We start from the raw sequence: 14,253 nt of genomic DNA, 5'->3' as shown, positions 1-14,253 counted from the left end.
TCTGACTCTTCAGTTGTGACGTTTGGCTTTCACTACGAAGTAAACATTGTCAAACTACCCCTTGTCCCAGGTTAATTTCTCAGTAAGCACAGGATTTCTAAGCAGCTATTTGGTTATGATTTTTTTGTTTTGTTTTCATTCCAGTGACCATTCACTTAAATAAAAGCAGTAAATATCTATCTCAGTTCTTTCTGATAAAAATAGCATTGCATTTGGCTTGGAGACTTAAACTGGTATGAAGCATTTCACAGATAGTAAGAACATGATACCAGTTCTGAAGGACATTGAAAACCTGAACAATTCGAATCACTGGCATTTTGTGAAGTGCTGTCAGAGCAGATGTGCTTATGATATTGACAGATACATGATTTAATTTGAACACAAGCTTAAATGCCTAGTATGCTGTCAGAATGAAGTACTTCCTCTTCTATGTACCTAATTAAAAAGCAAATTAATTTGAAGAATGGATATTCAGATTTTCATGGCAGGCATCTGTATTATTTCAGGAGGAAGGACTTGGCTTTTATAAATAACTCTGTTTTAAAGAAATAAATTAACCTACTTATTGCAAGAAGAGATCTCTTTCCTTAATCCATATATTGCAATGTAACTGGTAAACTAATACCCAAACTTGAAAGAGTACAGAGGCCAGGTTTACACACAACTTCAATGCATTTAACACTATTAACAATTTTCATTCTTAGGGCCTGTTCATTTGATTCCTTCACTGTGTTGTGATGAAACCTGTAGCATGGAGCACAGCAGTCACAGTTGTGCTTTGCACTCACAGACTACACTTAATGAAAGGTAATTTAATGTTATGTAAGTCTATTAAACATTAGCTATTTTGTATGCAATCAAGTCAATATTTACACAGGATACAATAGCTGTTTGGAGTGGAATACTGGATTTTTTATTTGAATTGTAGCCATATCTTCCTGTTTTGTGCAAAAATAGTTTTATGGTTAAAAAATTCTTCCATTAAATAAGGAAAAAAAATATGTAGTGTTTAAGTATTACTTAATAAATTCTGACATGTTAGAAGTTGGGGGGTTGGACTCGATGATCTCTGGAGGTCCCTTCCAACCCCTACAATTCTGTGGTTCTGTGAAGTGACCCATTTCTCTCGTAAGCAGACATTCTTTCTCTTGTGTGTGGTACCGTAGAGCCTTTGGTGACCTCCTTTCCTGCTTTGTGTTAGCAAGGTGCTGTATAAACCTGTGAATATAAGGGGATTCATTACTGTTTAAAAGCATCATGAAAATCTTCCCATTTTAGAAACTCTAAATGACTGTGAAACTTGAAATGTTAAGTACTTCAGAGTTTCTACCATTATTTTCTGCTAAACAGCTGAGTGTAAATCCAGAACTTGTTATTGACATAGTAATGCCTTGAGCTAAAAATATAAAGCTTATGGTGTCCTGCAGAGTTTCCTAGTTACAGATTTTAACACTGGGTTTGTTTATTTCTTTAAACTCTTTAATGTTTACCATATAGGGTTTCCAGCTGTTTTCTTGCTCTGGCCAAGCTTAACTAAAAATGTAGAAGCAGCTTCTTCGTAGATTTTGTTTATGAAGGCAGGTTGGTGACCCAAGCAGGAGATGTAAAACACCTAAATTTTCTGTAACAACTTGTTTAACTACCAGGAAGTTTGAATCACCCTTCTGTATTACCAAAGCTGACAAATTGAGAGTTGTGTACTTTTTGAGAATCCTTTTTTGGTTAAGTCTTTAAAAATAAATGACATATCTGTGTGGATACATCAAAGGTACTTGATTCCTTCCAGTAGAAGTGGAGTTTGCTCCAATTTCCTTTGCCAAAATGCCGTATTTCCTTCAATTGTGGTTCAATGTCCTGACTTTTCACCTCAATCTACAGAAACACTCTGTGTATTTATCTAAGCTATTCAAACATCATGCTTTGGAAATGAGTAAAGCTGCTTAAATTGCATTGCAGGCAATATTAATGTGTGAAAAGTTTTGGTCACACAAATTATTACTTTATATCAGAGATAGCCTGTACGTTTTTGTAAACCTTGCAGACAGCTTTTGAAATAAAACGTGTGAACAAAACATGTTAGTAGATCATTTACTGGGCCTTCAGTAGCCACATGCAGGCACTGAGAGATGTCAGTGTCATCATTTTATTTGAGACAGATTTTCTACTTCTGCTTTCTTCCCTGTGTTCTGAATAATTCTAACAATTAAAGATCATTGTCAGTCTTCCCAAAAATCTTACTGCAATTTGAGCTTTTTATATCCTGCCTTAACCCCCCACCATACACACACATTGAAGAACAAATACATTTCATCACAGTTTTGTTCTTTAGACTAAACATTGCAACTGTATTTCATATTTTCTAGAACCCCAAATTCACGTTGTGAAGGGCTTCAGACAACCTTTTTACCTCTAGTAATAATCTTCAGAGCTCTCTTCATTTCCAGAGGAAGGACAGCCTGGCTTCCATTCCAAAAGAGTTTTTTGGACAAGGTGCCTCTCGAGTACTGGCTAAATATGGCCCTGTTTAATCTGTCTGAAATACCTGTAATCACTAATGACGATAATTACAATACTGATAATATTTGCTGGAATGCTTTTGAAACAGCACACCTTTTATCTTTTTGCAGGGCTTCTGATTCCATTGGAGAAATGATTCCTGCCTTCCTTGGTTCTCTTTCACACTCTGCTTGTGGAGACATTTCGGATGCTTGGCCTCTGATGCAAAACTCAGCTTGTTGTGACAGCATTTCTTTCTGTGAATCGTATTCAGAACTGGCTGGAGTTGCTGCAAAATCCTGCAGTCTGGAGACTGAAAATGCAACTGCCATTGAGTCAGATAATAACCAGGAGCTAAGTGATGTACTTACTTCAGCTAAGTCTCCTCCTGATGGAAACATTGCAAAGTCCTTTGAAATATCCAAGGATAGAACATATATAGAAGTTTCATCACTTCAGAACTCAGCTGCTGCTGAAACCGAGCCAAAGACAAAGTGTAATGGAACAGCAGATGACTCTACGGACTGATAAAGAGGTAAGAAATTCAACTACAAAGAAGGAGTGAGAATGAGTTCCCCAGGCATGCAGAGCTAGATAAAAATAGAATTGTGGAGGGTATATAGTTATGTTTCTCCAAAGGTTACACCTAGATGCTCCTGAAATAAGTGACAGCACTACAAAATATCCAAGTTTCATGTTTGAAAATGATTGACTGAATTTGAAAGGTGTAATTACTCAGGCTGTAATGCTGAGCTAATATGAACTAGAACACAGGGGTAGGCCTGTACACCAATAATTTTTTATCAAGTTCTAATTGCATTTCAGGGGGAAAATATCCATTAATAGTCTTATGACAAAACTATATGAGTGCAATTATATGAGGCTAGTCCTTGCTTATGTGAAAATGTCTTTGCTTATCTTAAAGCATAAAGGACATGCAAGCATTCCTCTAAAAATATGCACAAAGCCTTCTGTCAGGTTCTTAAGGAAGTGGCAGAAACAGAAGAGAATCTCAAACACCTTAAATGCCATTTGTATTCCCATATCATCAGTTTGTCCCTAAAATAGGAGTGCAGCTTAATCTGTAAAATCTCAGTGCAAAAACAAGTCTCAAGTCAAAATGAGACATGGAAATAAATGACTGCCTCTAAACATAACAGTATAAGCATCACAGGAAGTCACTGTACTTTGTTATCTTTATATCATCTTGAATTTTAGCTGTGATCTATTTTGTTTTGTTGTTGTTTGTAAATGCCTTTTTCTACTCTTGGAAGTAACTTAAAGGCCAGGTTGGATGGGGGCCTGGGCAGCCTGGTCTGGTATTAAATGTGGAGGTTGGAGGCCCTGCCTGTAGCAGGGGTTGGAGCTTTGTGATCCTTGAGGTCCCTTCCAACCCGGGCCATTCTGTGATTCTGTGATTGTAGGAGAGCAGCTCGTAGCTGATCTGTGAAAGGATCCCATGCATGGCATGTGTACTGGGGGTGTTATTCAACCATGCTACCTGCTGTGTGGGCTGTGGCTGGAAAGCTGCAGTAGTCAGAGGCAGGAACATTTACCACTAATATTAATAGCATTAATAATCCACCAAATTTAATTAAAAATATTTGTTACCTGTAATTATGAAAATTTCAGGTCATCTGCAGAAATAAAGGACCTTCCTTTGATCCTCTTCCATTCAGTTTGCATGTCATTTTCATATTGTTCTTAAATAAGAAGTAGAAAGTAATTAGTATTTAACAAAAATATGCATATCCTGGAAGCACTAAGTGCATAATTCTTGGTAAATGAAACTTTAGTTCTTTATGTGACATTTTCAAGAAGAGAAAACAGAGCTGAGTCAAGGATTTGTTTGCTATTGACTTCAATAGAATTTGTATATTGCCCTGAAAACCTACTGCAATCACTAAAAATACTGACCTTGTCTAGATGGCTCACAGGTTCTTCAATACATAATTACAACCTGCAGTTTAGAAACAAACAGTTTTGTGTGTGACGTTGGAAGATGAATAGTCATTGTGTGGCACTAACATCCCACGTGTCATTGGGCAGTTGTCACAGGCTCATTTTGGAGCACGCCATCATTAGGTGACAGCCATTTTCCAGGAATATATAGGAAGGAACATGGGCATGGTTATGGCTGCAAATCTTGATGCTGCTATTCCACAGTTTGCAGAGGCTACCGATGGAAAATGAATTGAGCTTTTAAGGGACTAAATATCTGTTTTAACATGATGAAAAAGTCAAAAGCTCTTTAGTGTCTTGTTGAAGTATTCTGAGAGAAGGACAGTCTTTTTAGTGCAGGTGGATGGGTTACAGTCTTGCATAGGGCTGTGCTTTGTTATCACAGAATCACAGAATCACAGAATCACCCGGGTTGGAAGGGACCTCAAGGATCATGTAGTTCCAACCCCCCTGCCTAGCAGGGCCACCAAACATACACATTCAGATCAGGTTGCCCAGGACCCCGTCCAACCTGGCCTTAAACACGTCCAAGGACGGGGCATCCACAACCTCCCTGGGCAGCCCGTTCCAGGGCCTAACCACTCTCCTAGTAAAGAACTTCCCCCTAACATCTAACCTAAATCTTCCCTCCTTCAACTTAAAACCATTTCCCCTAGTCCTGCTGTTGTCAGCCCTTTTGAAGAGTTTACTCCCCTCCTGGGTGTAGGTTCCCTTCAGGTATTGATAGGCTGCAATGAGGTCACCCCGCAGCCTTCTCTTCTCCAGGCTGAACAAGCCCAACTCCCTCAGCCTGTCCTCATAGGGGAGGTGCTCCAGCCCCCTGATCATCTTAGTCGCCCTCCTCTGGACCCTTTCCAAAATCCAAATTATATTGCAGGACACATGGTGACATGATATAATCAGAAGGCAATAGCACATTATTATCTTTGTGCACTTAGTTATAATAATACAGGTACAGTCTTCAGGTTTACATGACTTTTCACATTTGGCAGTGGGTTTTTTATCATTTAATCGAGTATAAAAACACATTTTTTAAAAACAGATTTTTTTTGAGTTTATGTAACCACTGTCCTTTCAATTTCATTTAGGAAAGCGGGGCATTTCTCTCAGCACTAAAACAGTATGCTTCTCTAATGCTCGTCTGCTGACTGTCATCAAATACAGCCTGGTCTTCAGTGTCACACAGTTTCAAAACCAGCTGGAAAATAATGGCATCATTTCACACAATCGAAGCAGTTGCATCTGAGCCATAAGAGCTGTAAAGTGGAACTTTAAGGAGCATCCTAGGAGAACCCTGAGAGCGGATTTATGAACATTTGCATCTCTTATTCAAAAAGAACCTTTTAGTCCCTGAGATTCTCAAGAAGTCCAATGGAGTGAGCATGCAAACGTATGTCAATATATCAAGAAATACAAATGTGTGAACGTGTTTACATGGCTACCTTAAGTATGGCTGCAGCTGTGAGAAGGCCTGGGACAAGACTTTGCCAGTTACTCTGCTTGCAGATTTATGCATGTATTTGATATTGTTTTCTGATTCCAGTTTTTAACTCAGTTTCCTGGTGTTGAAGGACTTAAAAACAGAACATTTCTATTTATGTGAGGATCATCTATTGATGAACTGAAGCTTTTATTATATATTGCATTTGTAATCAAGAAGCTAGTTTGGAGAGTTACAAAATTTGCATGTGACAGATGATATAGCTGAAGTCCCTCTCACCCAATTATTTTGCTTGTGGGAGGGAACATTGTTTTGTTCAATGTAGCAGGAGAACAGCTGTGCATTAGGTTTAGTGAAAGTCAGCTGCATAGAAAGGGATGTTATGTTGCTGGTCGTCCCACTGCTGGAACACAGCACTTGTTGTTATAACGTGTGTTTTTTATGTTGAAATAAATGCAGTCAACTCAAGACAGCGAAGTCAGCAGGTGTGTCACACCACTATTCATACTATGAGAGCTGTTACTAATAATGAGTTATTTTCATTGCTAAAGTGATGGTCTCAAGCTTCATTATGATTTAATTCACTCATTTGGTAGACCTGCTGTTTTTTTAATTCACATCACCCTGTCTTCACTGAAGCGTTTTGTGTAAATTCCATATTACACATAAAAATAGATTCCTAACTTGTTTGTAATACCTCTGAATTGAATCTTTGGAGCTACACACGTGCCTAGTTCATAAATATCAACTTTATTTCCTGTTTGTTCTTTATGACTTTTATGACTGTGGTTTGTTGTAGCGCTTCCTGTAACGATGTGGATTCTGCAGCCGTTTTTCCCTAATGTAGTTTTAACTTCTGTGAGTAATTTCTGCAGCCTCTACTGGCTCACTGAATTCAACAGGCTCCAACCTGCTGGTTGTGACCTCTAGCAATCATTCTGTAGAAATCCCCAATGTGCCTTGACAAAAGCAAAGCAATCAGCCAAACAAATGCAAATTTGCATTAAATATTACTCATCTTTCTGCACGTGGTTTGTATGGCAATGGAAATGATGAGAGAATCGTGTTCCGTAACAAAAAGAGACTTCTTCTTTGAAGAACCCGGTGGATGACAAACCCTGCACAATAGTTAGGTCGAGTGTAGGCAGCCAAAATCAATGAGATTATTAATGTGTGCAAAAACTGTTGATTAACAGTTGTCAAATTCATGCCAAAGTGAAGAAACCACACAAGGGGCTTATTTTAATCAGTAACTACTCCTATTTGATCCCTTACCTAGAATAATAGTCAGTTATAGGAGTATAATTACATAACTAAGTACTGGAAAGTGTATACTCAAATAAGAATAGTTTTGAATAAATTCTTTGAATACTTTCACACATTTAAGAAGTGTTGAAATATTATTTTTCACTAAGTGTGCGTGAAGAGATGTGTGCTTCTTTGTAAATATTTGTAAATAGAAAAAATCCAATGTGCATTTCATTACATGCAAGATATTTTTACAACGTGTGGATTTTTAACTTTTCATTATTAAGGCTTCTTTAAAATACTGTGTTCAAAAATTTTGCCAGCATCTGTCACAGTAACCACGTTTTCCCATTGGAATTTACACTTTGTATAATGTTTTTGTCCGGCACCTCCAGATGGAAGGACTCCTGTCTTCACATGAGCGAAGATGGCTTCGGAGCAAAGAGGGAGGAAAAGTGAAGAGTGCTTTTCAAATAGATGTATATTGTGTATATATTTCTTTCCTTAATTTAACCAAATTGGTCTTTTTTATATTGCCTGTGGCAAGAGATGTTGTACATGCCAACAGAAAAACTCTACACCGCATTTTGACTGCCCACGTATCACATCCAAGGACTTACAGTGCTGTTTTAAATGATCCTTTAAAGAATGTAAATTAAAACCTTGTATAAATGGCTTTGTATTACTTCTTTTTTTTTTTTACTTGTGAATAAATTGTTACTTGAACCATTCTCAGTTTGTTGATTTGTGGGTTTATTGTGCTTTTCAACATCTTTATCAATGACATAGGCAGTGGGATGGAGAGCATCCTCAGCAAGTTTACTGGTGACACCAAGCTGTGGGGTGCACTTGATACAATAGAAAGAAGGAAGCCATCCAGAAGGACCTGGACAGGCTTGAAAAGTCGGCCCGTGAGAACCTAATGAGGTTCAACAAGGCCAAGTGCAGCGTGCTGCACCTGGATGGGGGCAATCCCAGATACAAGCATAGGCTGGGAGAAGAACTCATTGAGAGCAGCCCTGCGGAGAAAGGACTTGGGGTTCCTGGTGGATGAGAAGCTGGATGCGAGCCTGCAGTGTGCGCTTGCAGCCCAGGAGGCCAACTGTGTTCTGGGCTGCATCTCTGGAGGCATTCAAGGCCAGGCTGGATGGGGCCATGGGCAGCCTGATCTGGTGTGTGGCAGCTCTGCTGTTCAATGGTAGCATCGTTCTGTAGGCTTGGAGGACCGTGCAGAAGCAGTAAATTAACATCAATAGTTTAAGACGCAGTACTTCCAGGTCAGCTCAAAAATTTACCTATTGAGAAAGAAATGTAAAAAAGAAAGCTGGTGGGCACCACAGACTGCCTCCTATGACTTTGAAATGAAACCAGTACTGAGAAGAAAACCAAGTATTCTTGCAGTAGAGTGCTAGACAAGTTAGATAATGAAGTGAGTAGCTGTACTTAAACACTGAGTAGCTGTGATTCTGAAACGCAAAGGACACAATCAGCGTGCTGCAGACAGTGCAATCAGACAGGGTTGCCTCGCAGCAGAAAAAGCTTCAAACCTTGGTTGGAGGAAGAGGGATTATTGATAGCCAAGACAAATTACCTGGGCTTGTTTCGGCCGTTTTAGAGAACTTTCCAGGAGGTTTATATTTTGAGGAGATTCAGGAAAATGCTACAGAAATGGGATGCCATGAAGGGGAAGTCTACACAAATTCAAACAAGCGAAGGGTGCCGTAGTTTGGCTGCTGAGCAGTGGGCTCAGAAGAGTCACTGAGTCGTAGAATCGTGGAGTGGCCTGGGTTGAAAACCCCCCTGCTGTGTGCAGGGCTGCTGATCACCAGACCAGGCTGCCCAGAACCACATGCAGCCTTGAATGCCTCCAGGGATGGGGCATCCACAACCTCCTTGGGCAACCTGTTCCACTGCATCACCACCCTCTGTGTGAAAAGAAAGTACCATGCATGTAATTTGCTACTTGATAGAAAGGAAAGGTGCCTGACTTCTTATAGTGAAGACAGAAGAAGCTGTGGCTGAATCCAGACAATGGTAGGTAATAAAAAGCCAGGTTGTTGTGTGAGACAATTTCTAGCACTATTGGTTTTTATGGAAATGACTGAGAGAAAACAATAAGGCTATTTCCCTCTATCCTCAGAAGGGCCTCATTTTTTTCCAGCAAACTTAAAACTAGTTCTTTTCTGTACATTTCTATCACATTTCCTAGTCTTCTACATCCTTAATTCAGAGCTTACCCAGCAAACAGCTCCCCAGAACAATGAGGTTTTCTTATGTGACTGTACCCATGTGCTGCATTCCTGAGTGGTCTCCTGCTCATCTTCTGCTGTGGCTGTTGGGGAATGCCATGAATGAATGTCCTTCCAGGATGCTGTTAGAAAGCCTCCTTCACTCCCAGCTCCTTACAGCCTAACTTAGCTTCTCAAATGAGTCTGTTTATGTCTTACTCACTTACAGCTGTCTTTGTGGAAAGAATACTGGAGATCTCCAGATCCCTGGGAGGAGAAACTGAATGTTTCCAAACTGGACATAAGGCACGTACCTGAAGCAGAGTAATTCAATACTGAACAGTTAGTGAAGGGCGTGGGGAGCTCTGTACCGTGATTCATGCCACATGTGAAGATTCATATTTGCTCCAGAAAAGTTAGGGTTTTGATGTGGAAAGCTGAGTGTGAATGCATACAACACGGAGCTGTGCTGAGAGCCACAGCTAAGCCGAGCAGTACAGGTGCTTCAGCTACACACAGGCATGTAGATCCCATGCAAATGTTGACTGTAATACCTGAAAAACAGAAGTTTTTGTCTCCCCTCTGCCCCTTTGTACCACTAAAGGCAGCTCCAGGAGTGCCAGTGCTACCAGGGTCACAGTGGTTTGGCCCTGGCAAACACAAAAAATCAGAATTAAAAACAAGAAAGTAGCAAGGATTGAAACAGGTGCTTATGGTCTTCTATTTGGAAGCAAACCACAATTCAAAACAAATTACATGTGATCTTAAGACTTTCAAACACGTTTGATTGTATCAGATACAGCATTTATGTCATTAGCGAGGCTGCAATTTTTTAATCCACCCTACCAAGGAAAAACCACCCGAAAATCTGCTTCCTGCTCACATTGCTCTCTAGGGCAGCGATGTTCCTCCCTTTCTGCAAGGCAGACCAAGCCCTTAATCCCACAGAGCTCATCCTGGCAGAGCTGCAGCGCGCATGGCTTTGCCCTTTGTTGTGGGCTCTTTGAGGGCCTTCGGTTTGCATTCCTCTGAAGTCCCTCCAAGCAACAGCCTTCTTGCGCTTAATTAATCCTCCCGCTGCCTTTGGTGATGGAGGCTTAGCTCGCTACCTGCAGCACATTCCATTTCAGACACTGCTGCTTTGTTTTATCCTCAAAGCGAGGGTGCAGCTTCTTACAGCCACGGAGCTGAGGCTGGGGATCGCGCAGCAAAGCCACACAACGCACACTTTGTGCAGGCAGGGCGCGCTTTAATCCATATTCAGTTTTGGTGTGAGCACTGGTCAAACCCACTTGCTCTTCATATTGCACGTGAGCTGTTTTGATTCCGCCCGATGAGGCAGCACTCTCAATAGGATGAAATAAGCATGGGTGGGTTGGGGAGGGAGCCCACTGCTCTGCACAGGGCGGTGAATGAGGGATTAGTGGCCATGTTTTGTAAGAGCACGTGGCCATGGGGGGGCTAATGGAGGGCCGTGGTCCTGGCAGGTGGCGCAGCCTCAGTGGCAGCATCAGGAAAGAAAGATTTGGAGACATTCAAGGTCAGGCTGGATGGGGCTCTGAGCACCTAATGGAGCTGCAGGTGTCCCTGTTCAGTGCAGGGAGTTGGACCAGATGGCCTTTAATGGTCCCTTTCAACTCAAACACAAAAAGTTACAATTCAGGTGAGACTTCTGTATTACACAAGTGTTTATTCTGCATACAGCAGAGTTTACAGAACGAAGTGAGAACTAACAAAAAAATAGTAAATCCTTTATTTCAGTTCTTAAAATGTGCTTCAGTGCACAAATCCAAATGTCCCAGACAGCCTGAAGGTAAACATAAGAGACTTAGAAAAAAAGAAATAGCTATAAACAACAACATAGAGTTTCTAGGATGTACAGCCAGGACTCTGTGGATCCCTCCCAGAATTTCTAGAGCTGCAATTTCTCACTCTTTAGTAGGAACAGACTGGAACATTCACCAAGCGAATGCAATTTCTCCACCAGGGTTGGAGGCAGCTGAAGACCTCAGCCAGACCTGCTGTGACAAAGAAGGGCTGATGAACACCAGTCCACCTCCCCACCATGGGTGGTAAATGCAGGAACATGGTACAGCTGCACTGACCAAGCAGACCAACAGCCATGCCTGCACACACGTTAAGGACCCTAGTTGTCATTTTGTCATTTTCACTACACTTCTGCTCACAATCATATTTGAGAGGCCAAAGTATAGACTGATTCCACAACCACTTTTCCTCTAACTTTATGCACTTAAGCTCTGCACCCGGCAAACTGAGGAAGATACTAAATATTTAGAATCGTAGCATATACTGAACCATCTTAGTTCATACATTGCAAATCTGCTTTCTTGTACACTTCTGTTGACTCTTAGTACATATGACAGCAGAGTTTAACCCGAGGAAATTCAAGCATCATTTGAGCAATTTGGTTCACTTTGTTTTAGGAGAGGAAGGAAGTTGTTGCCCAACCTGATGCCACTTCACATCGATACAGACAACAGCAGTGGTGCACCTTTGTCACGGGTAAATCACAGCTTCAGCTTCATTACACTTACATCTATTAAGGCTGTTCAACAGCAAAAGTCAAGGGTACACCACATCTGTGCAAGGGGAGACCAGTTTTCTGACTGGGCTACTAAAATAGGCCCATAACATTCCACCGAATACCAAATACCACTTGCAGTGCAAACAGTTTGTCAGAATTGATCCCCATTTTTGAAATTTTGAGAATGTGAATTAAAAAAAAAAACATACTTGAAAAAATATTTGCATGATGAAAAAATGCTTTGGAGTCCCCCATCAGAGTACATTCTCCATGTTTGTACAGCTATCCTCCATGTTGAACTCAGTATCAACTTCAGTTCTGTCTCTATCTATGCGTTTGGAGGTTTCGTTATTTCAAAAGGAGTCATTCCTTCTCCTTCCATGAAAAAGTTATTTTCATGCACTGATTTTTAACTAACAGGACAGATGGACTCAGACAGAAGAAATTACATCCTTCCGATGGAAAAATATCACTTCTCTTGACATGTTGAAAAGCGTAAAGCCTGTATGTTCAACCTGCTCTTGCTATTTCAACAAGCTATGGGACCCACAAGGAAGATCTCAGGAATGCCATAAATTACATATCCTGTGGCTTTCATCAACAAATAAATAGTGTTTGAGTTTACTCAAGGCGCTGGCAAAGTGCTGGGATAGAGATTCCTGAAAGTATCTGTCTGCCAGATGATGCTTCCTCACACAGCTAGAACCAGACAATTTCTTGTCCTAGAAAAGCAGCCTTGTGATTTCCTTTCTGTTGCAGCCTGCTACATCTGATTCACCCTGTAGGTCTTCCAGCTGCGCAGAGATCAGCCGTAAATATGCTTGGAGGCCTAAATGCAGAATCATAGAATGGTTTGGCTTGAAAGGGACCTTAGAGATCATCTAATTCCAACCCACTGCCATGAGCAGGGTTGCCATCCACCAGCACAGGCTGCCCATGGCTCCATCAAGCCTGGCCTTGAGCACCTCTAGGAACGGGGCACCCACAGCTCTCTGGGCAGCTGTGCCACTGTCTCAAAACCTTCAGCTTTTTAAAAGTTCTGTTTAAAAAATTCATCCTTGCACAGGGGTCGTGCTAATCTTCTCTGAATCTTTCCAGTTGAAATACTGCATCTTCTGCAGAAGTGTCAGAGTTGTAGCTGAAGGCTATAAGCAAAAGAGAGAGATGTCTCCCACTAATAGAAAAATAATAATAATAATCCTAAGACTTAGGCCTCTGCTCTTTTGGATGTTTGCTTGCAAACTTTGTCTGCAGCTCTGAGGATGCTCCTGCAACTCTTTTCCAGCCCTGCAGAGCAGACATAACCCTTCTGTCTGGCTTTGCTGCTCATGCTGCAGGAGCTAAAGGCAGTTTAAATGCACCCCCAATGCTCTCTCTGTTTTTCTTTTTTGGACCAAAAAAAACCCCCCAAAAAAGCAAGTTGGACACAATCCAGCACTGTGCACAGGGGCCCAAAGGGTGAGGGGAGGGGTCTGTGCTCTGTGCTGTGTGGCCTCACCTCCAGCACTGTGTGCAGTTTGGGTGCCACGATGTAAGAGAGCTTCCAAAGGAGGGCTACAGTGATGTGAGAGCAGCTGAGCCCAGAGCAGGGCAGGCTGAGGGGAGGCCTGATGGCGACTGCAGCTCCTCACAGGGAGCAGAGGGGCAGCGCTGAGCTCTGCTCTGTGACAGCGACAGGGAACGGCATGGAGCTGCGTCAGGGGAGGGCGGCTGGGGGTGAGGGAGCTGCCCCTGGTGTAGCTGCTGGCGGGCTTTGGCTGCTCCGGGATATCTGCAGACGTCGGATGTCAGCAAGGAATTTAGGATTCTTTTCAGGGGGAAAAAAAAAAAAAGAAGAAGAAAGAAAAAAGGATTGCTCATTTTTAGAAAAATAGTTCTTCAAGTCTAATTGTGAGAAAGTCTCATTTTAATGAAGCACAAAGACTTTTTATATTACAGTACATTTTGCATTACCCAGATGGAAATAATTCCTGTGAACCCCACCCATCCTCACAGGTTTTGGCTGCAAATGCTTCTACGCACTTCTGAACACCCATATAACAGCCACTGAAGTGAAATTCCAACACGTATCATCCCACGTGCTTCCATAAAAATGGAGCTGCTTCTCGCTCCATCAAGCACAGACTGTAATGCAAATCGAGTAGCAGTCAGAGAACAACATCTGCAGTGCCCTCACAATCAAATATCCAAACTTGATCCTCGCCATTAAAATCCAACCATTTCCCAGAATGGGATATTGGGGATCCCTGAAGTCTCATAATGACACTCAACACACCAACCTCCTGTGCTCTGGAGCACCTGTGGCATTTCTGAAAGTCAGATTACAGGCGTAA

At 41.5% G+C, this 14,253-nt stretch overlaps 1 protein-coding gene and 1 non-coding gene across 4 annotated transcripts in view; one reads left to right on the top strand and one right to left on the bottom strand.

Moving 5' to 3' along the window:
* Positions 1-7,848, top strand: part of TNFRSF19 (TNF receptor superfamily member 19) — a 56,865-nt gene extending 49,017 nt beyond the window's left edge. For all 3 annotated transcript variants that reach the window (XM_048933696.1, XM_048933697.1, XM_048933698.1), the window contains 3 exons: positions 705-807; positions 2,628-3,031; positions 5,547-7,848. In XM_048933696.1, the coding sequence (XP_048789653.1) occupies positions 705-807; positions 2,628-3,024 (500 nt within the window). In that variant the 3' untranslated portion in view covers positions 3,025-3,031; positions 5,547-7,848. The remainder of the gene's footprint in view (positions 1-704; positions 808-2,627; positions 3,032-5,546) is intronic.
* Positions 7,849-12,942: 5,094 nt separating this feature from the next.
* LOC125688505 (U6 spliceosomal RNA) lies at positions 12,943-13,044 on the bottom strand. Its single transcript, XR_007374763.1, has one exon. It is a non-coding gene; the product is annotated as a U6 spliceosomal RNA (small nuclear RNA).
* Positions 13,045-14,253: the final 1,209 nt, after the last annotated feature.

The sequence above is a fragment of the Lagopus muta genome, chromosome 1 (assembly GCF_023343835.1).
Source record: "Lagopus muta isolate bLagMut1 chromosome 1, bLagMut1 primary, whole genome shotgun sequence".
Classification (NCBI taxonomy): Eukaryota; Metazoa; Chordata; class Aves; order Galliformes; family Phasianidae; genus Lagopus; species Lagopus muta.
The sequence above is the reverse complement of the archived record's forward strand: the minus strand, read 5'-3'. Positions and strand labels throughout refer to the sequence as shown.